Below are 22,977 nucleotides of genomic sequence, written 5' to 3' on the forward strand. Positions count from 1 at the left end.
AAGGGTCCTCCGGCTAGCGGGACCTAGGGAGGCTATCTCTGACCCGACCCAGCCAAGGTCCTCGGGTTCTAACCACGGGGCTACTCGGACTCGACCCAGCCAAGGTTCTCGGGTCCGGCCCCGGCTCCAGGTCTTCAGGTGACGGCTTCGAGTCTTCAAGTACACAACAGCAGCCGGTCCCGTTCAGGGGTCCGGCTTATTTAGTCAGTCCCGTCTCTCTCTGCCCCTAGCCACGCTCTCATTCTCGAACCTTCGAGAAGGACCTGGGTTGTGGACACGTCATCCCCCCAGCCCCGTTTTGGGGGTCCTGGGGTCCATACCTCCGGTCACGAGGCCCCCTGGGTTCAATATAAGTGCCACGGCCCATCTCGATCTGGGCACTCTTCCACCCACTGTTCTCCTAGGCCTGGCACTACAACCGGGGAGCAGTGGCATCACCCAGGAATGCCACTACACATGTGTAGATTCCGGTATGGAAACAGAACGAGAATGGGTGGGGGGAGTGGAAAGAGAGGCGTTGGAGAAACGCTCCTCATGCCGACGAGGGGCTGTGCCATTCGCCTTGCCCTGCTAAAAAAATACCTAGCCGATTTTTTGGGGGGATTTACATCTCAGTCTCTGAGCCTCAGGCGTTCGTGCGAATCCTGAGGAGCCACGTGTCTCAGCAGTGGGCATTATTGATAACGCGGAATTCTCGTTAGGGCCTGGGTCCACCCCGAACAGATTGATGTTTACAAGTGGCCGAGGTGTGCACGATTTCAACTCGCACGAGGTAAGAGAAAGTTGTTGTCTATCTTTATAATGATGCGTTTCCAGATCTACAGTTGTGACTTTTAAAACGCTGAACGTTTCGTGTTTTTTTGAATGCGAGTATAGGGAATATATTACAGCCATTTGCCATGAATCTCCTGAGTGTTGAGTCTTTAATGTGTGACACAAAAGCCGGTTCGCTAGTCAGCCCAAATTCACGATTGTAAATATTTGTACAGATTAATAGAACGCTGGAGCTCGCAACGCATGTGCGCCCCTCTCTATAATGCTGTATGTGGGTACTCGTGCGTCTGTACCCCGGGTTGTATGTTTGCACATTATGTGTGAATGTAGAGTTCCATGTTCACAAGTTGAAGAGATTGTGTTTTAGTGATGGACAAGCACAAAACCAATATTGCGCAGTCACATGCCAACGCAGGACATTACTCGAAATGTTTAACATATGTTGGATTTCTGAATCTTGGGCAATGCCAATGAAACCTAACATGTGACTTCTAATTGTTATATGCACGACGGTGGAAATGGCAACATGAATAACAATGAGCTCACATGAGATCCAAATGTCCATCAATGGTTGCCTTGCACATAACAGGGCATAGGACTATTTAGTTTTTTTTTTACCCTTGGACATGATCACACCGCTCAAAAATTAACAAGAAAAATACTTTGAAAAGCAAATCCCAATTTTTTCCATTCCTAGAAAAAGGGCATAGCTTTCATTTCAGACCAAAATTGCAGCGTGAAGATATTCAGTTTGCGGAGTCTATTGAGGCACGAAGAGATGTGCATTGCATAATACACCTTAAGGCTGTGGTTTTCATGTTATTCAGGGTGGCGCAGTGGAAACATTCGTGCATCATACCAATCAGTGCCATGGTTCGCTTCCCAACTTAGGTGCCTTTCGATTCCCAACTCAGGTGCCTTGGGGTGCCGAGGTGGCGAGATGTTTACTACCTCGCTTGGTATACAGGAAATCGTGGGTGTGATCCCAACCCTGATGCTTTTCTATTTGGAGCTTGCGTGTCTCTCTCCCTGTGGTTGCGTGGATTTTCCCCGGATCCTCCGGTTTTTCCCTCCACATTTACAATCAACATGCGTTTAGAGTATTTGGCTGCTAGGAATTTACACATGATAAGCTACATCGTTGAGCTATCGTTTGTGGCCAGGTCGCTTCTGAAAAAGAGCTATATAGCTCAGTGAGCCTTATCCGGTAAAATAAAAAACGTAGTTTATAGTTTCTGTCTGGAGTTGGTATTTTTCTACCCCTGTTCGGCACAGGCTTCCTCTAGGTTCCCCAGTTTCCTCCCATAGCTAAGAAAACCCAATAATAATTAACATTTTGTGTGGCACATTCCATCCGTAGATCCCAATGCGCCATTACAATGTAACTGGTATTGACCAAACATCCCAATGCTCAAATATATCCTAAAAAATACTCAGTTTGGATGACACACAGCAGCAACAACGCCTCCGACTGTCAAAACTTGGCAGGACCCTCCTAAAAAGATTTTGAGACTCAGTGAGGCTTTCCTAATCTAATTTATATTTACAGAGCGCTTTTACTCAAGACCCTCCATGACAGTGCTTACAAAACGATGACAGAATGGAATAATGTAGTTGACAGGGGCGTGCTACAAGGATTGAAGAGTAATTGACAGTGATAGAGGTGTAGTTAGGGACCACGAAAGGACTAGGGGAGGGACGGGAAGGAGTGGATGGGTAAGGGTAAGAAAGAGGAAGAGAATGGGCGATGGAGAATTGGTGAGGAGCTAAGAGATCAATGGAAGGAGGTAGAGGAGGGGGACTGCTTCATGTAACCAGTGCAATAATAAACCACTCTACTCTTTGGTTCTATTCGGTAAAGTCACGTAGGTAAAAAATAAAACAACAAAAATCACGACGTTTCGGCCACAACACAAGCGGCCTTCATCAGGTGAAGGGATCAGACTGTCTCGAGGACAGCGCTGGAGTGAAACACAGCCACGCTCAGACCGCGACCTTTAAGCTGTGTGAGAGTAATTAAGGTGCCTTGACAAAGGAATTCGCATAAAAATTAGCATTTGATTGGCCGACTTAGCATGATGAACGGTGTAGAGGTGGTGTACATGCGAGTGAACATGCCGGTTGGCGAGCGGGGGAGGGGGAGTTTACCTATTGATGGTGTAAAAATGGAATTTTTAAGAGCTGCGAAAGTTTGGGGTACCACTACTTGAAAAATATACTGTACCATTGAAAATTAGTTTAATGTCTTTCCAATGGTTGCTTAATTTGAAACCATGTTCTCGGTTGAAATTGTGTCTGTGTTTGTAGATCTGAATTGCCTCGTGAACAAATCTCTTATAAAAACCCGTGGGTTTGCAAAGAACCTTGGTATCGGAGAAAATTATATCGTGATCACCCACAGCGTTGTAACAGTGATCAGCTACGGCAGAAGAATTCGTTCTGCCGTGTTTCAAATCTGATTTGTGCTCGCGAATTCGGTCAGAGACATGTCGCTTTGTCTCCCCGATATAGCAATCACCGCAGGTACAACTCAATGTTTAAACCCCGGGGTACTGTAAGTCAGGAATGACATCCTTCACGGATGGGATCACGAATTTTGTGTACTGTATTGAACCGGACCTGGATCTTGTGTTTGTTTGGAATTTTGGAAATCTTTTTGGTAAAGCCTGCTATATATGGTAGTGTGATGGTTTTGACCGGAGTATCAAGTGGTTGTTTCTGTATGGAGGGAGAAACAGCTTGGCGGATGGTACGGTCAGAGTATACATTCCTTTTGAGGGCCAGGTGTACATGTTTTAATTCACTGGTCAGGTGGTGTTGGTCCGAAATGCAATGAGCCCTATGGCGGTCTGAGCGTGGCTGTGTTTCACTCCAGCGCTGTCCTCGAGACAGTCTGATCCCTTCACCTGATGAAGGCCGCTTGTGTTGTGGCCGAAACGTCGTGATTTTTGTTGTTTTATTTTTTTGCCTACGTGACTTTACCGAATAGAACCAAAGAGTATGGATTCTTGGAGTCACGAAAGCTTTAAATCTAGAATAAACCACTGGTTAGGTGCAAGCACAACGTCCACTGCCATGACCACGTGTGAACCCAGTGCATTTTAATGTTTGTTTTACAGATTCATGAACTTGTTTCACGGGCCACACATGTTCTACAGTCATACGAGGTGAAACATGATCAGGTTGTGTCTCATTAAAACACATGCTACTGTTATGGTTTTGTCCCGGAAGGTATTGATCGACTTTTTATTTTATATATTTAGGGAGATGTAAAATAATTTTAAATCCTCTTATTACCCCCCTCTACATACCCATAGTATATAACAGCAACATAAATTGCACTTATAACAACTAAAAGCTCAATGCGTTTCCCAAGAGCACTGTGGCGCTAAAAGGAAAACACGCGGTTAGGCAACGGCCCCTCTTGCATAGCACCCACACAGTCAGCCAATGGCGCTTGCTTCTTTATTCAGTTACGTTGGTATGGAAAATGATCATTGCCCGAAACGTCGCCTACCGTATACGTTTCATGTTGAGTCCACGGTGTTTTACTGATGGATCTGTTGAGTTTACTCGCTATGCGTGTTCGTGCACCTCTTCCAGCGCAGCCTCTCACCGAATCATGTTTTGGTCATCTGTAACAAACAAAAAAAGAGCTTTACAGCTCATCGGATTCCTCCGGTGATAAATAAATATTCTGATATTTCTTGACCCTTAAGAGCTCCTCTTCCTCTGTTGATTACTGCGAGGGTTCAGTGTTGGGTAAAAAAAAGACCTCGTCTTTTTCTCCAGAAGTTGGATCGTGGAATGTTTCCAAATATTTTGGTTTACATTAAATATAAATGTTAGAATTGAATTATAAATAGCTATATATTTGCATAATTTGGGTGAGCAGCATTGACAGAACACAAAACATTTTACTGTACAGGTTTGTTAAGAATGTATAAATATTTGCATTATGTCACGGCATGACCAATCTCCAGCCGTGATGTGTTTGCTCGCTCGGCATGGTGTTCGTAAACACATCCGTATAAATTAAAGTCGGCTCGCATGTCACGGCTCAGAAAACCCAGTGACTTATGTCCATTCAAGGCATATTCATCTACACTGTTTCCTTGATATTGAACAATTCTGCGGCGTCGGAAAGTTCTTGCCATCGTTCGCTTCACCGTCTCCGCCCGAGTGCGTCCTTCCTCCATAGCTCTGTCGACACAATTGTTCTGCAGCCACATTTGGGGCCTGATTCAGTTATTTGTTTTGGGCCATCATTCCGCACAGCCCCATCCTGCAATTTGCGATTCCGGTTCAGAAGTTTCTGTACAAAAATAAAATGCACCAAGCATATTCGCACCACTACTCATGCCGCCATTGTGGGATGATTTACCATCAGCATAACCATTTATCGTCATCGCTGTCCTCATTAGGACACAATGGGTATTATAACAGGAAGACTAAAACTGACACCAATCTCCTGACTCCCTGCTCTGGCGAACATTCTGCCACTAAATATCCACAGAGACGTGGACACTGCAAGGGGGTTTACAAGTTTGCTTTCCAAAGACAACCTACCTATCAACCAAGACCTCAATAATGTACCTCAACGCTGAATTAAGTCCAGATCCCTCTTCTGGGGTCACACTGTTGCCATCTTAGAACCTCATCCAGACACGGAATAACTTTGGCGAACAGAGTGGAACAACGCGGGCGTCCAGAATAAACACCTAACTGGGGAACTCGAATACATCATCGCACCTCCTAACTCTGACGTTCCTCTTCCTCGAATCCACCGGTGGTGTAATCATCAACCGCATCAGAACATCACCAGGCCGATGCGCACAACTTCATCAATGGAAAATTAAAGACAAGCTACAATAGTGCAATTAAGGTCATGCAACCCCAATTATGGACCGTATGGTAAACCCAAACAACACACAGAGACTCCAAGAGATGTATTAAAGACAAGCCACAATTGTGCGATTATAGCCCTGCAACCCAAACTGTGGACATTACAGTAAACCACTGTGGTCTGAGCTCCTTCAACGGAGGAAGAACAGATAAACTACACGAACTCTCTGTCCTTAAGCCCTCTCGTCATGGCAAGTAGACCTCAACATCTGCATTAAGCTCCTGAACATTCTGCTGATATCATGCTCGAAAATAGAATTAGGACCATCGTCATAATTGGCATCATCTTCACGTTGCATAATTTATCATCACCACCATCATCGTCTTTATCATCATCTTTACCGTCGTGTTTTTTTTTAAAGCACAGTAGCAACGTGTCGTATTTGGCGTAACGCTACAATTCCATGCCACCCTGCAGTACGGAGCAGCCCGGCACGCACACACGCGTAAATTGGCGCGCGCGCGTGTGCGTGACTGTGCCAGACGGACAGAGCGTGATTGGTCGGCTCAGTCCGGCGGCGACGGGGTGAGAGCGCCGACATGAGCAGCTGGCCCGGCCCGGACGCGACTCGCCCCCTGGCCGCGACTCCCCCCACCCGCTCCGTGACCCTGGCTTTTGTTTACGGAACATGGGGCCACCTGTTGCACTGGCAAAAAAATGGGCTCTACACCTCTACTTGAATTCAGCAAAATCACTTTTGCAGAAATCAGACTCTGCATTGCTTCGCCGACTACTCGGGAATGGGCTCTGAAAGCCCCATTCAGGTTCAGGAATAATACACCAGGACGCCAGGTCCGCATCGTTGTGATTCATGAACCATGAGTTTTTGTGGACTCCATCCTTCCCTCGCATCCCTCCCGCCTCATTCTCCTCCCTGCCCTGGCAAGAGCGGGAAAGCATATACCCAGACAGTGCTGCGTGGCATGTCTGTATGTTGAACTTCTTTCGCACAATACGTGGCCAACCGTGCTAATCAGAGGGACAACAGTAAACAAAAAAGCAGTTCTGAAGAAATTAGAATTCAATCTAGATACGTTTTTTTATTATCTAGGTTGGCATTGCTACCATGTGAAAGGTGTATAGTCACATCTCGTAATAGTGATAAGCCACTTTAGAACGTGACCAAACCTTTAGGAGCAATCCTCCCATACAGAGGAGGCGAAACATCAATTTGTTTTTGACTGAAGGTATTATCGCCCTCATAATTGTAATTTTGTGTTTTTTTAATTGCAGAAATGCCTGGATTTTGGAATCATGCAATGTCTGCACAGCTACTCCTTCTGACTGCATTGTACCTCCACAGGTTCTGCTCTGCACAACCAAATGGTAATGTAATGTAGACCTTGTTTTACATTGTAATATCACATTCTCATGTGTACCAATATGCAGTGTCATTTTAATATTTCCCTGAAAAGTTCAGTGGGTACTGAGAATTTGAGAATAATTTTATGATAAGGTATTAAAGCTTTCGTGACTGCATAAAATTACCCATTGTTTTTTTCGGTAAAGTCACGTATGTGTGACTGGATGTGCTTCACATAATGTTTTTTCAGGTTTGTTGAATTCTCGTCTCTCATCTTTTTGTTGTATTTACCTCCATGATTTGTTCTTGACACCTGATAAAGATCGCTTGCGTTGTGATCGAAACGTCGTGATTGTTTTTTGTTTTAATATAATTTTATTGTATTTCTACATACGTGACTTTACCAAAAAAACCAATGAGTAATAATTTTATGGTTGTAATCTATAACTGATTACCGCAACATTAAAAAAAGACTTAAAATATACTGCTATTATTGTTACAGATTAGTACGATTTACTTTAGTAACGAATTTGTGGAAACATTTTTTTAAGGAAAAATATTTTCAGTGCCTGTTTATTTGCAATTTACTTTACCAGCTGCCACCCATAACGACAACATTTGAGCAGCCTTAGCTGTGTTACCAAGTGACAACATTTGCAAACTCGCAAAACATGACTTGTCACTTATCGAGGAAAAATCGTTCGATACTATTTAAGAAGCGTCCACTTTCGGTATTTTCGGCCCACTTTTTAGTTGTAATGAGTGAATGTAAGAATAACCAGAACCCCCATACAAAGAGAGAGAGAGAGAGCGATTACTGGTGCAAAGGAAGAGATAACACTCAACGATCTCTACAGGTGGGTCACGTGCCTACTTTTCTGTCCTGCCAGCTGTTGTTCAAGTTTCAGTCGAGCAGGATTCTAAGTCTCTGCACACATTGAGAACCGCGTGATCCACCAACCTCTCCCCCAAAGTTCCGTAGTAAAAGCGGTCCTCGACGTTGGGACATGATTAGTCCCTGAGACCCGTTCGTAAGTCGAACAGTTCATACGTCCAGATTAATGAAAGTCGGGTGTTCGTAAGTCGATAACTGTCTCTACCGGCGTGCACCTCCACACTGGCCTTCAGCCAAAGAGGCTTCAGGGGAAAATTTCACTTACCCAAAAATCAGTGCACAAATGGAAAGAAAACTAGCTCCCTCGATATTTAACTTTCTTTTTTTCAAAAAATTATTCGATAAAAAAAAATATATGCATTGAGTTCTTACATTTTGAAAATTGTATTTATTGAATGTGATTGTAGTTCCCTTAAAGATGATTTTTGAACTGAGTGAAGCATTTTTATACACGGATTACCTTAATCTGTGTTTGAGAATGAATACAAAAACAATGTGTTATTTTATATTGTTGCCTTGAGTCCCGACAAAAGTGTTGGATACTATTTGAGAAATGATCCATGGTGGTCAGGTGTGAATTGCGGATGGCAATTGCAAGGCATGTGTGCGTGCACAAGTATTAATATCTGTGTATGGTAATTACACCTGTACGATTGTAAACTTGCCTCGATAAGGCTGAGAGCATTTTCCAAGCAAAGTGGTGGTCACTGGACATGCATGCAAGGCATGCTGGAAGTCGTGCCTTCCTGCTATTTGTGAGCTCACCTCTATGTGTTGTTAAGTCTCAGAGCACAGTGTCTGTACTTTATAAACATTAATTCATTCATTTTGCAGTGGCTTCAACTGAGTCGCAGACGTACTCTTTGGAAGCAACGCATTTATTAATACTGTAAGAGCCATAAGACAGAAAGTGAGTGTATTATTTCTGTATATACATTTGATGTACATCCGTCATACATTTGTTGACGGACTGGTCATATTTCATTTGGAACATTCCAACTCTTTAGAAACCCCCCTGTGGTTAGACGCTCCGTTGGTTGAACCCATGGCGTCACTTCTGGTTTTTAACAGTATAAATGGGGGGGGGGGGGGGCTATGAGAAGAGCTGATGAGGAGCGAGTGGATGCAGTCTTTGGACCATGCGGCAGGGTGATACAGTACGTGCGACGAAGTGATACAGTACGTGAACAGGCAAAGATATAACTTTAGAATAAGCTCGATTTTGTGCAACTAAGAAATAAACAGTTTGATTTAAGACACCTCAAACACGCATCAGACTTTTTGCTCCTATAAACTTAAGGGCGTAGCTTATTTTCTGGTACAAGAAAGATGTGCCTAAAAATACCAACACACTTAACACAAAGGGGTAACTTCCCCTTTACCAGATAACATCCTATGGTGGTGGACCACCAGGCTAACTACACTAGTTACATTGGGAGTAGTGACAACGGACCTGACCCCAGCTTGGGTCCAGGTCCACGTGTTGGTGACTTCTTCTTGGACATAGAACGTACATCTTCAGATGACAACAGCAACGCAGAACCCCGGTCCCTCTCGGGGACCCGGTTTATATCCTTTCTGGCCATGTCTGGCTCCGCCCTTGGCCACGACCACCTTCTCGAACCCTCTAGCAGGATCTCGCCCCAGCACGTGACAACCCCCCCCAGCCCCCACTTGGGGCCCCAGTGTAGCTCTAACTTGTCACGTGCCTTCCAGGGTCAACCAGAGTGCCATGGCCTGGGGTAACCTCATCCCGTGGCTGACACTCATACTCCCTTCTGTAGGAGTCCGCACTGCACGTTACGCGTGGTGTCACTGATCGCTATGACCCAGCACTCACCGAGCCGCCTCTGGGGCTGGTACTACACCCACATATACGGGGTGTCTGCGATGGCAATACATCGCATGCCGTGCCTCGCTAGAGCCAGCATTACCCAGTGACATCTAAGATGTCGCTACATACGTGATGTCCGCGATGTAAGTGCATCGCACGCCGTGTCTCTCTAGGGCCGGCACCACACAGTCACATCCGCGATGTCACTACAATTTTATAAATGTCACAACACTGACCTCAAGTCTTGCTGTGTATGGGACTCCAGCTGTGGCCTTAACTGATGACACTGAGGCGGCCGTGGTGTTTGGGGATAAGCTAGTGTAGCTGTTCCAGGGATAATTGTTCAAAATGTATTCTTTATCAGACCCTTTATTTCGACTGCAGGAAGATACCGATTAGCTAATGAAGCTCTTTTTCACATGGCCAATAGGACATCATCAGCCATGATCAATGCACTGCTGGATGAAGGTCTCCTTTCCTTTGATCCTACGATGCAATGATCCATCCAGCACTTGCACATGAACTGATTTCATCGCTCCATCTCCGTGTTGTATGTAATCGGGTGCATTCCGTTTCTGCAAAATGTGAGCACTATGTTTGGTGGGATGCAGTTTCAAATATGTTACTATTGAAATAGTAAGCCATAAAACATTCCTAGGTCGATGTGTACACTGAATATAAGGTCAGCACAACGAAATAAGTCTTAAAAATGTGATAAAAGCATAACATTTGGTAAAATGTATACGTTCGCATTACAGAATGAAAACCATTCAAACTTTACTTTAGGGATATCAGTTTACAAGCAAGTAGGGGCCAAGGATCGAAGGTGAAAGGATGAGAATTCCATAAACATTTATGTTAGTCTGTGTAGATTTTTTTAAAGTAGTAAAAATGCCACGTTAAAGTTTCTGGAGAACATTCCTCAGTCTCAGCAAGAGAACCACTTTCTGTATTACCTACTATCTGGCGTTTTATTAGAATCAAATGAATTTCTTCTGCAGTTCACAACTTATTTCCTTTTGTTCAGTTGGGTTGGGGGCTTATTGACTGGACACAGTCGGTCATCGTGGTGGTCTGTGCTACCTAAGGCCAGTGTTGTCTGCCATGAACTCGTACATTGTGAGTTCGTAAGAACGCGTTGAGGACTGTGCAAGTGCTTCTGAGCTAACCCGGACCGCACAGCTCTGTGCACGTATCAGATAATGTTGGATGACGGGTGAAATGTTAGCTTGTGTCTGCCAAGTGCATGATCCTATCATCACAGTTAAACACTTATTATGATAGTTACTTTGGATAATAATGTAATTATTAAAGCTTGACTTCAAGCTTTCATGACTGCAGGAATTCATATTCTTTGGGTCTTTCGGTAAAGTCACTTTATTTTCATTTTTATTATTTTAAAGTTATTATTTTTTCTATCGACATGACTTTACCGAAAGACTCAAGGAATATAATTATTTTAACACGTAGGCTTTCGCGACCAATATTATTCATAATATAAGTTTTTGGATTAGATCGCGTTTTTTATGAAAAAAATATATATTACAATTACAATTCCTTATAGGGGAAACAAATACCAATGAATAACAATTGAATGATTACCAATATACAGTATTATATAATTACAATACCCTCCCCCTCTCCGCCTCAAATCACTGCACCAGATTGGGTTAAAAGATGACGTCACCGTGCTGCTCTATTTAAGACCAGGAGCAAATGGAGGGCCTCACCATTCTGGCAAATTGCCCGATGATGCTGGATGTAATTACCAGCGAAAAGTTGTACTAAAAATGCTAGTACTAAAAATGTAAAATGATGTTGATTCACTCTTCAACACACCGGTGGGCTAAAGTAGTGAACTATTTGTCTTTTATATTCTTGGTTCTTTCGATCTGAAAGCCACCATAAGCGTGAACAATTAAAAAGGTTTATTAAATCCTTCCAATGATTGACTTTCAGACCGCATCCATTATTTTCGTCTCCCCCCTCCTCTTTTCCGAACATAGATGGACTCTTCCATCTGAATAACTGCCAAATCGCTCTCCGTGGTGCTAACGTTAAAAAAACCGCCACTTTTTTTCAAATTTTATTGCTGTGGTTTTCACACCTGATGATGATTGCTTGTGTTGCAATCGAAACGTCGTGAGAATTTAATTGTTTTATATTTTTATTATTTTATTGTTTCCCTTCTACGTGACTTTACCGAAAGAACCAAGAATATGAATCCCTGCAGTCACGAAAGCTTTAAATCAAAATTTATTTGTCTTTTGTAAACATAACACATTTTTTTACTGTTTGGCCGTGTCGGGTGGTGGAGGGTTATGAAACATTTATAAATAACGCGATCTAACCGAAAAACCTTTATTATGAATCTAATTATTCTTTGGGTCTTTTGGTAAAGTTACGTACATAGGTTCAAAGAAAATATAAAAAAAACTAGGACGTTTCAATTGCATCACAAGCGGTCATCATCCGGTGGAGAATAAAGAGGGGTTAGCCTCTAAAGGCAAACTGTTTATAAAGGGTTAAAATGGGCGTAGCCCAAGTGTCAGAATGGAGTGGGCGGGGCACAAGGGCCCTGGGGCAGCATGGGCGGAGGAGCTTATGTTAATGTCAGGGATTAAAAACGGTGGGCTGCTACATGTAGGGCGGAGAAGGTTATGTTAATGTGATGGGGGGCGGGGGGGTTAAAAACTGGTGAGCAACAGACAGTGCTGAAATGGCAACATTACAGCCAGTTATTACTTAAACTGGTTGCTCAGTTTGTACCCATCTTCTCGGTTGAAATTGTGTCTATGTCTGTATATATGGCTGGCTTCATGGACGAATCTTTGTCGATAGCCAGTGGGTTTGCAAAGTACCTTCGTCTTAGAGAAATTAATTTCGTGTGAGCCAACCGCATTAAAACAATGATCAGCCATGGCCGAGGTATTGCTCCTACCATGTTTCAGATCTGTCTTATGTTCACGAACACGATCCAAGACATGTCGCTAAGTTTCCCCAATGTAATTACTGCTGCAGACACCGCTTAGTTTGTAGACGCCGGGGTATTGCATGTCAGGGATCACATGCTTCACAGATGGGATCAGAACACGAATTTTATGTACTGTGTTAAATCGAACCTGGATCTTGTGTTTGCTCATGATTTTGGAAAAAATGTTTGTGACCCCTGCTATGTATGGCAAGGTGATGGTTTTGATTGGGACATCAGATGGTTCTTTCCCAACGGTTGGGGTGATAGCTTTACGGATTGTGTGGTATGAATATCCATTCGTCTTGAGAGCTTGGTGTATGTACTTCAGTTCACCGGCTAGGTGATGATGGTCGGAAATACATCGAGCTCTATGGTGTAAAGTTTTGATGAGGGAATTCTTCTGGGATGGATGGTGGTGGGAGTTAGGTTTTAGATAGGCATCCGTATGGGTGGCTTTCCTGTAGACAGAGTGGCCCATTGAGTCATCTGGTCTCTTTCCGATTTAAACATCCAAGAATGGTAGCTTGCCATCCTTTTCCACCTCCATGGTGAATTTGATGGCTGGATGTATGGTATTGATGTGGTTAAGGAATTGGTTCAGAGCTGGTCGACAATGTGGCCAGATGACGAATGTGTCATCTACATACCTCTTTCACAAGGACGGACATAGAGTAGATGCCTGGATGGCGTCTGTCTCAAAATTTTCTATGAAAACATTGGCGACAACTGGAGATAAGGGAGAACCCATTGGGGTACTTTCAACTTGTTTGTAGAATGTTCCATTCCAGGTGGTGTAAGTGTTGGTGAGGCAGTGTCTCACCAGGGCCAGTACATCAGCATTCAGTCCTTGTTGGACCAAATCTTCAATGATTGCAATGGTGTCAGGCACAGGAACTTTGGGAAACAAAGAGACTACATTGAAACTAACGAGAACATCACCTGGAGATAGTGAGATGTCCTTAATTAGCAATAGCAAGTGAGCTGAGTTAAGTACAGCTGAGGTGGTCTTACCAGTGAATGGTTGTAAGGTCTCATACAGAAATCGAGCCAGTTTGTAGGTGGGTGAGTCAATGGTGGAGACGATAGAACGAAAGGGTGTACCTTCTTTATGGATTTTTGGCAAACCATACAGTCTGGGTGGTCTCGCAGCAGAGGGTTTTAAGGATAACTGCTTGGTTGGTTCAATTAAAGATGTCGAATCAGTGATGATATTGTTGGTTTTCGTAAAGAGGCTGTTGGTGAGATCTCTTTAAAATTTTTGTATAGCTACCATCATTAAATAGGTCCTGAATTGTGTTATTGTATGTGGTTTTGCCCATGATGACTGTGGCATTGTCCTTGTCGGCTGAGAGGATGACGATGTCATCTCTCTTTTAATTGATAAAGCTCATAGGGTTTAATTTCGCAGTCACCCCTAAACACATCCCAGTGGATGGTATCATTGCCCAGGTCGAGGTAGCCCTTAAGGGTTTGGGACACATTACTGCAGACGTGGCAAGATCGGAAATCGCTGGAACCCTCAAAAACGCTAAGACACCTATCAGCAACATCAGTAAGGATGAGCGCTCTGAGCTTCATCAATATAAATTGCACTACATCTGGACCAAATGTTGTGCTTTGATCGAATTTTGAACGAGGCTGCTTGTTGTACCGACCTCAACAGTCGCACGTTAAAATACAGATGCAGACTAAACCCTGTAGACTTGAAGTGTTTGTATAGGCTGGGTCGCTGTGTAAGATGTGCTGTCCATTCTGTGAGATGGACGAGGCTTCACTGTGAGCTGGTACACCTGCGGGAGTGTGAGTAAGTACATTCCATTCCGATAGGCTGGCAGGGCTGCACTGCTACTCTGTTGGCGCAGTCCAGTCTGGAGTTGTCACGAGAGTTGCCACCTGTGCGTGTTCGAGCTGAACTGTCCGGAAATGTGACATCTGTGTTCGGGTGGCAGGATTTAATTTTGACTGAGACTTGGTACTGGTATTGTTGATTATAGCACACGACTGCACTTTTTTTCGATAGACCTAGGCTGATTGAGAAATATGTCCGTGACAAGGCTTGCAACCAGGGCCGGATAAAGGCGTGGGGGCTTTAGGGGCTGCAGCCCAGGAGCCTCCGCCAGCTGGAGGGCCTCCAGAGATGAAGTTAAAAGTTATTTAATTTGCCAATGCTGAATTGTATTTGTTGTTACCCTTGTAAAAATACGTTTTATTTTTCTTTAACTTTTTTTCCTTTTCAAAATATTACTGGGGGCCTCACAGTACCTGTAGCCCAGGGGCCTACAAAAGCTTAATCCGGCCCTGCTTGCAACCCGAGAATTCTACATAGATGACAGGTGTTAGAATAAGCAAACTTGCGGGACTGGCGTGAAGTTCCAATTCAACCTCGACGGGAGGATTCTGCCGTGAGGCATATTCATCCAGATGCGCCCGATGAGAGATTGCCACGATGAGTTTTAAACCGACAACTTGGCATCCCTGTGTGGTGCACGACTGCTGCAGTGCATGCTCGAGTTGCGGCCAGCAATTGAGGATATCCGGAGTAACGTGCATCATCTTAAAAGCAAAATGGTTTAGTGATACTGTGCGACTGGTAGTGTGTGCACACGCGCACATAACGACACCAAAACTAAACACATCCGTCACATCGCGCACATCAAGTTAGTAAATAGTTAAGCTATTAAATCGTTACGCCATTATATCAGCAAGTTATTGCAAAGCTATATTTCCTTAATAGAAGGAAACACGGCTGGGAACAATTAGCATTTGGAATAAGCGCTGCCCACTCGTGCAAAATGTTAAATAATATGCAGTTTAGTGGTTATTATTGATTTATTTTGCTTATTGAGTCCTCAATTTCACAGGGAGTTCTCTCCAAATAAGGGAATGGATTCGTCCCCCCTGTCCTCCACATGTGGTAGGATTTATCCTGGCCAATTAAACGAGTCCTACTTCAAAGTCATGCCCGGAACAAATGGGTCCCATTAACACTAACTGTGACGTAAGACTGCATACTGGTGTGTAATGTAAAGATAAAATAAGTGAAAGAGTGGCTGAGCGTGCCATCTCTCCAAAGCGGTCCACTACTCTGAAGCACAGGACTGTATTGATCTGTGTTCATTTTCACAACCGTGGACAACCCCTATAACTCGACCCTTCCACAAGGCACATGAGTCTGCCCAAAGAGCAGGGGCAGGAGGAAGCAGGGCTTGTCACGGTGCTTGCGAGTGAGGTTTTTGTGTGTTCTCTGCGTGCGGAGTGAAAAGTGCACACGGTGATACCTTCCCATTAAAATTCAGTCATTTGAGGAACTGGTGGAGGAGGAGCAGGATTTAATGGTCGGTGTTCGGGGAGAGCGAGTGGAGTCATTTCAACAATAGTATCTTGGGGGAAGTGTTTACTCAATTCTTGTCTTCAGTATTTACGTAGCGTATATACCAAGAAAAGCTCATACTGTACAAACCATGGACTACTGTGTCCTTAAATGTCAATGTTTTGGTTGAACATATGTGTATCCGGTGAGTACTGCTATCAATAACCACACTAGAATGTATTATTATCAAACACCGGCATTTATCTTGGTTGTTTTGTTGTTGTTGCAGAATGTTCTATGGACATTGTGTTTGCTGTGGACGTATCCAATGTGAGGGATGGCCAGGGCATCAGTCTCTCCCAGCCTCAGCTGGAAGCCAAGCTCTCTGAGGCAGTGTTGCAAATGAAGAATCTCAACTCCATAAGCTGCGGAGAGCTGCTCACGCCCAGGCTTGCTGTGGCGGCCTTCAGAAGCGACGGCTCGATCGTCGAACAGTCCACCTTCCAGCCCGTGATTCAGGGCCTTGCCTGGAACGTGCCCAGAAGTATCAAGCAGCAAGGGCCATACGTGGTCACGGATAAATCCATTTACAATCTTGCAATGAAATTTTACAATGAGTCTAGACACACCACGATAAAGGTGAGAACGTGTCGTTATCGGCGTCTACATGTCCTCTGCACTGCCTGTGGCAGCAGATGGATTAATTTATTTGTAACCCACGGAGCGATACAGCAATTACCTCGGGCTATCCGCACCTCATGTATCTCCAGTTCCCACTTGGTTAGACCGGGGATCGCCAATTATGACATTTTGCCAGGCAACACCACACACTGCCTCCTACCTCGCATAGGCCACGTGGTCAGTGTGTTCGTGTAAACTACTACACATCATCAACACAGCTGCAGTCGACAGAATTTGCGCCCGGGCCCCACGTAAAAAAGGGCTCCACAAAGTGGCCATTGTGTATTTTTGGCACGCGTGAATAAGAGGGCCCCATACGTGGCCTTCTGTACATCCAGAAGGCCACGTATGTGCTGTGACCATTGAGAAAAACGGCTCCAGATGTCAGCATAACCCATGCCTTTTAAGGTTTAAGACTTGAAACAATATTATATTTGGCAGTCACTACAGAGCACTCATTCGCAAAAGGAAGTGTAAACATAATATATATGTTAGCACGGTTGGCTACATACGGTGCGAAATAAGTTCAACACGTATAAAAGGAGCAAACAGGCTAATTTTAAAATCAATTATTACAGTTCAAAATACACTACAGTATTGTGTGGTCAAATGTTAGTGCGGGAAAAGTGAAGTCCACGGACATATCGCTACCATGTTTTTCACAGGACGAAGTTGTACATGTAATGAAATACATTAGGACGAGTTGCAATTATTCGCTCCCCTCAGTGTTCAATTCATTGCTGTGATTCTGACGACTGTCGGCCACCCCTGACCTGAACTTGTGGTGACAAAACCCGGTCACGTTCAACATCTAAAAAAAAACACCCAGCCAATGATAATACCACACAAGGCTGTCAATTCCACATTTCCTCCTCCATTCATATTTAACGATATCATTTTCCATAGTCACAGCGTATTCCTCCACTTGGCACAGCCACGACCTGTCGTTGACCGGCTGTGTTATTCATCTGACTTAGACGCTTATGATTTTTGGAAAAAAAATTGGTGATCCCTGTAAGCTGATGGTTTTGATTGGGACCTCAGATGGTTCTTTCCCAACGGTTGGGGTGATAGCTTTTACGGATTGTGTGGTCTGAATATAAATTTGGCTTGAGAGCTCTTTAACTCTCGAGTATTGCTACCACAGAGGCATGCAAAGCACACATGAGGCCAGCGTTGTAGAACTGTTGTCACATGGGGGGGGGGGAGAGGCGGGGTGGAGCACCCAGTTCCGACTTCACTTCACTGGATGATGGAATTCATAGTGGAGCAGTCAGGTTGATAATTCACCCACTCACCAATTCTCTCCAGTCACTCACAGGCTCACTCCAGTCACTTACAGGTTCACGGCAGTCACTCGCCTGGTTCCTTCCAGTCACGCACAGGTTCACTCCATTCACTCACCAGTCCACTTCAGTCACTCACAGGTTCACTCCAGTCACTCACCGGATCACTCCAGTCACTCACCGGTTCACTCCAGTCACTCATCGGTTCACTCCAGTCACTCACCGGTTCACTCCAGTCACGCACAGGTTCACTCCAGTCACTCACCGGATCACTCCAGTCACTCACTGGATCACTCCAAGTCACAGGTTCATTCCAGTCACTCACCGGATCACTCCACTCACTCACCGGATCACTCCAAGTCACTCACAGGCTCACTCCAGTCACTTACAGGTTCACGGCAGTCACTCGCCTGGTTCATTCCAGTCACGCACAGGTTCACTCCATTCACTCACCAGTCCACTTCAGTCACTCACAGGTTAACTCCAGTCACTCACCGGATCACTCCAGTCACTCACCGGTTCACTCCAGTCACTCATCGGTTCACTCCAGTCACTCACCGGTTCACTCCAGTCACGTACAGGTTCACTCCAGTCACTCACTGGATCACTCCAAGTCACAGGTTCATTCCAGTCACTCACCGGATCACTCCACTCACTCACCGGATCACTCCAAGTCACTCACAGGTTCATTACAGTCACTCACCGGTTCACTCCAGTCACTCACCGGATCACTCCAAGTCACTCACAGGTTCACTCCAGTCACTCACCGGATCGCTCCAAGTCACTCACCGGTTCACTCCAGTAACTCACCGGTTCACTTCAGTCACTCACCGGTTCACTTCAGTCACTCACCGGATCACCCCAGTCACTCACAGCTTCACTCCAGTCACTCACCGGATCACCCCAGTCACTCACCGGTTCACTCCAGTCACTCACCGGATCACTCCAGTCACTCACAGGTTCACTCCAGTCACCCACCGGATCACTCTAGTCACTCACCGGATCACTCCAGTCACTCACCGGATCACTCCAGTCACTCACCGGATCATTCCAGTCACTCACAGGTTCACTCCAGTCACTCACCGGTTCATTGCAGTCACTCACCGGATCACTCCAGTCACTCGCAGTTTCACTCCAGTCACTCACAGGTTCAGTCCAGTCTCTCACCGGATCACTCCGGTCACTCACCGGATCACTCCAGTCACTCACCGGTTCTCTGCAGTCACCCACCGGTTCACTCCAGTCACTCACCGGTTCATTCCAGTCATTCACAGGTTCACTACAGTCACTCACCGGATCACTCCAGTCACTCACCGGATCACTCCAGTCACTCACCGGATCACTCCAGTCACTCACCGGTTCACTCCAGTCACTCACCGGTTCACTCCAGTCACTCACAGGTTCACTCCAGTCACTCACCGGTTCACTGCAGTCACCCACCGGTTCATTCCAGTCACTCACAGGTTCACTACAGTCACTCACCGGATCACTCCAGTCACTCACCGGTTCACTCCAGTCGCTCACTGGTTCACTCCAGTCACTCACAGGTTCACTCCAGTCACTCACAAATTCACTCCGGTCACTCGCCGGATCACTCCAAGTCACTCACAGGTTTATTCCAGTCACTCACCGGATCACTCCAGTCACTCACCGGTTCACTTCAGTCACTCACCGGATCACCCCAGTCACTCACAGCTTCACTCCAGTCACTCACCGGATCACCCCAGTCACTCACCGGTTCACTCCAGTCACTCACCGGATCACTCCAGTCACTCACAGGTTCACTCCAGTCACCCACCGGATCACTCTAGTCACTCACCGGATCACTCCAGTCACTCACTGGATCATTCCAGTCACTCACAGGTTCACTCCAGTCACTCACCGGTTCATTCCAGTCACTCACCGGATCACTCCAGTCACTCGCAGTTTCACTCCAGTCACTCACAGGTTCAGTCCAGTCTCTCACCGGATCACTCCGGTCACTCACCGGATCACTCCAGTCACTCACCGGTTCTCTGCAGTCACCCACCGGTTCACTCCAGTCACTCACCGGTTCATTCCAGTCATTCACAGGTTCACTACAGTCACTCACCGGATCACTCCAGTCACTCACCGGATCACTCCAGTCACTCACCGGATCACTCCAGTCACTCACCGGTTCACTCCAGTCACTCACAGGTTCACTCCAGTCACTCACCGGTTCACTCCAGTCACTCACAGGTTCACTCCAGTCACTCACAAATTCACTCCGGTCACTCGCCGGATCACTCCAAGTCACTCACAGGTTTATTCCAGTCACTCATCGGATCACTCCAGTCACTCACCGGATCACTGCACTCACTCACAAATTCACTCCAGTCACTCACAGGTTCACTCCAGTCACTCACCGGATCACTCCACTCACCGGTTCACTCCAGTCACTCACCGGTTCACTCCAAGTCACTCACAGGTTCATTCCAGTCACTCACTGGTTCACTCCAGTCACTCACCGGATCACTCCAAGTCACTCACGAGCTCACTCCAGTTACTCATCGGTTCACTCCAGTCACTCACAGGTTCACTACAGTCACCCACCGGATCACTCCAGTCACTCACCGGATCACTCCACTCACCGGTTCACTCCAGTCACTCACCGGTTCACTCCAAGTCACTCACAGGTTCACTCCAGTCACTCACCGTTTCACTCCAGTCGCTCACAGGCTCACTCCAGTCACTTACAGGTTCACGGCAGTCACTCACCGGTTCATTCCAGTCACTCACAGGTTCACTTCAGTCACTCACCGGATCACTCCAGTCACTCACTGGATCACTCCAAGTCACAGGTTCATTCCAGTCACTCACCGGATCACTCCACTCACTCACCGGATCACACCAAGTCACTCACAGGCTCACTCCAGTCACTTACAGGTTCACGGCAGTCACTCGCCTGGTTCATTCCAGTCACGCACAGGTTCACTCCATTCACTCACCAGTCCACTTCAGTCACTCACAGGTTAACTCCAGTCACTCACCGGATCACTCCAGTCACTCACCGGTTCACTCCAGTCACGTACAGGTTCACTCCAGTCACTCACTGGATCACTCCAAGTCACAGGTTCATTCCAGTCACTCACCAGATCACTCCACTCACTCACCGGATCACTCCAAGTCACTCACAGGTTCATTACAGTCACTCACCGGTTCACTCCAGTCACTCACCGGATCACTCCAAGTCACTCACAGGTTCACTCCAGTCACTCACCGGATCGCTCCAAGTCACTCACCGGTTCACTCCAGTAACTCACCGGTTCACTTCAGTCACTCACCGGTTCACTTCAGTCACTCACCGGATCACCCCAGTCACTCACAGCTTCACTCCAGTCACTCACCGGATCACCCCAGTCACTCACCGGTTCACTCCAGTCACTCACCGGATCACTCCAGTCACTCACAGGTTCACTCCAGTCACCCACCGGATCACTCTAGTCACTCACCGGATCACTCCAGTCACTCACCGGATCACTCCAGTCACTCGCAGTTTCACTCCAGTCACTCACAGGTTCAGTCCAGTCTCTCACCGGATCACTCCGGTCACTCACCGGATCACTCCAGTCACTCACCGGTTCTCTGCAGTCACCCACCGGTTCACTCCAGTCACTCACCGGTTCATTCCAGTCATTAACAGGTTCACTACAGTCACTCACCGGATCACTCCAGTCACTCACCGGATCACTCCAGTCACTCACCGGATCACTCCAGTCACTCACCGGTTCACTCCAGTCACTCAACGGTTCACTCCAGTCACTCACAGGTTCACTCCAGTCACTGACCGGTTCACTGCAGTCACCCACCGGTTCATTACAGTCACTCACAGGTTCACTACAGTCACTCACCGGATCACTCCAGTCACTCACCGGTTCACTCCAGTCACTCACCGGTTCACTCCAGTCACTCACAGGTTCACTCCAGTCACTCACAAATTCACTCCGGTCACTCGCCGGATCACTCCAAGTCACTCACAGGTTTATTACAGTCACTCACCGGATCACTCCAGTCACTCACTGGATCACTGCACTCACTCACAAATTCACTCCAGTCACTCACAGGTTCACTCCAGTCACTCACCGGATCACTCCACTCACCGGTTCACTCCAGTCACTCACCGGTTCACTCCAAGTCACTCACAGGTTCATTCCAGTCACTCACTGGTTCACTCCAGTCACTCACCGGATCACTCCAAGTCACTCACGAGCTCACTCCAGTTACTCATCGGTTCACTCCAGTCACTCACAGGTTCACTACAGTCACCCACCGGATCACTCCAGTCACTCACCGGATCACTCCACTCACCGGTTCACTCCAGTCACTCACCGGTTCACTCCAAGTCACTCACAGGTTCACTCCAGTCACTCACCGTTTCACTCCAGTCGCTCACAGGCTCACTCCAGTCACTTACAGGTTCACGGCAGTCACTCACCGGTTCATTCCAGTCACTCACAGGTTCACTCCAGTCACTCACAGGTTCACTCCAGTCACCCACCGGATCACTCCAGTCACTCACAGGTTCAATCCAGTCACTCACCGGTTCACTCCAGTCACTCACCGTTTCACTCCAGTCGCTCGCAGACTCACTCCAGTCACTTACAGGTTCACGGCAGTCACTCACCGGTTCATTCCAGTCACTCACAGGTTCACTCCAGTCACTCACCGGTTCACTCCAGTCACTCGCCGGATCACTCCAGTCACTCACCGGATCACTCCAAGTCACTCACAGGTTCATTCCAGTCACTCACCGGATCACTCCAAGTCACTCACAGGTTTATTCCAGTCACTCACTGGATCACTCCAAGTCACTCACAGATTCACTCCAATCACTCACTGGATCACTCCAAGTCACTCAGCAATCACTCCAAGTCACTCACAGGTTCATTCTAGTCACTCACCGGATCACTCCAGTCACTCACCGGTTCACTCCAGTCACTCACCGGTTCACTCCAGTCACTGACAGGTTCACTCCAGTCACTGACCGGTTCAC

At 46.3% G+C, this 22,977-nt stretch overlaps 1 protein-coding gene across 2 annotated transcripts in view; it reads left to right on the top strand.

The window, feature by feature from the left end:
* LOC116938843 (collagen alpha-3(VI) chain-like) overlaps positions 1–22,977 on the top strand; it is a 123,206-nt gene that overhangs the window by 9,853 nt on the left and 90,376 nt on the right. The window contains exons 2-4 of one of the 2 annotated variants that reach the window (XM_076054439.1): positions 3,894–3,941; positions 6,914–7,006; positions 16,286–16,635. In XM_076054439.1, the coding sequence (XP_075910554.1) occupies positions 6,916–7,006; positions 16,286–16,635 (441 nt within the window). In that variant the 5' untranslated portion in view covers positions 3,894–3,941; positions 6,914–6,915. The remainder of the gene's footprint in view (positions 1–3,893; positions 3,942–6,913; positions 7,007–16,285; positions 16,636–22,977) is intronic. The other variant, XM_076054429.1, reaches the window with a different exon arrangement.

This window comes from Petromyzon marinus, chromosome 4 (assembly GCF_048934315.1).
Source record: "Petromyzon marinus isolate PM22_M1 ecotype Great Lakes invasive population chromosome 4, UKy_Petmar_22M1.pri1.0, whole genome shotgun sequence".
Taxonomy (NCBI): Eukaryota; Metazoa; Chordata; class Hyperoartia; order Petromyzontiformes; family Petromyzontidae; genus Petromyzon; species Petromyzon marinus.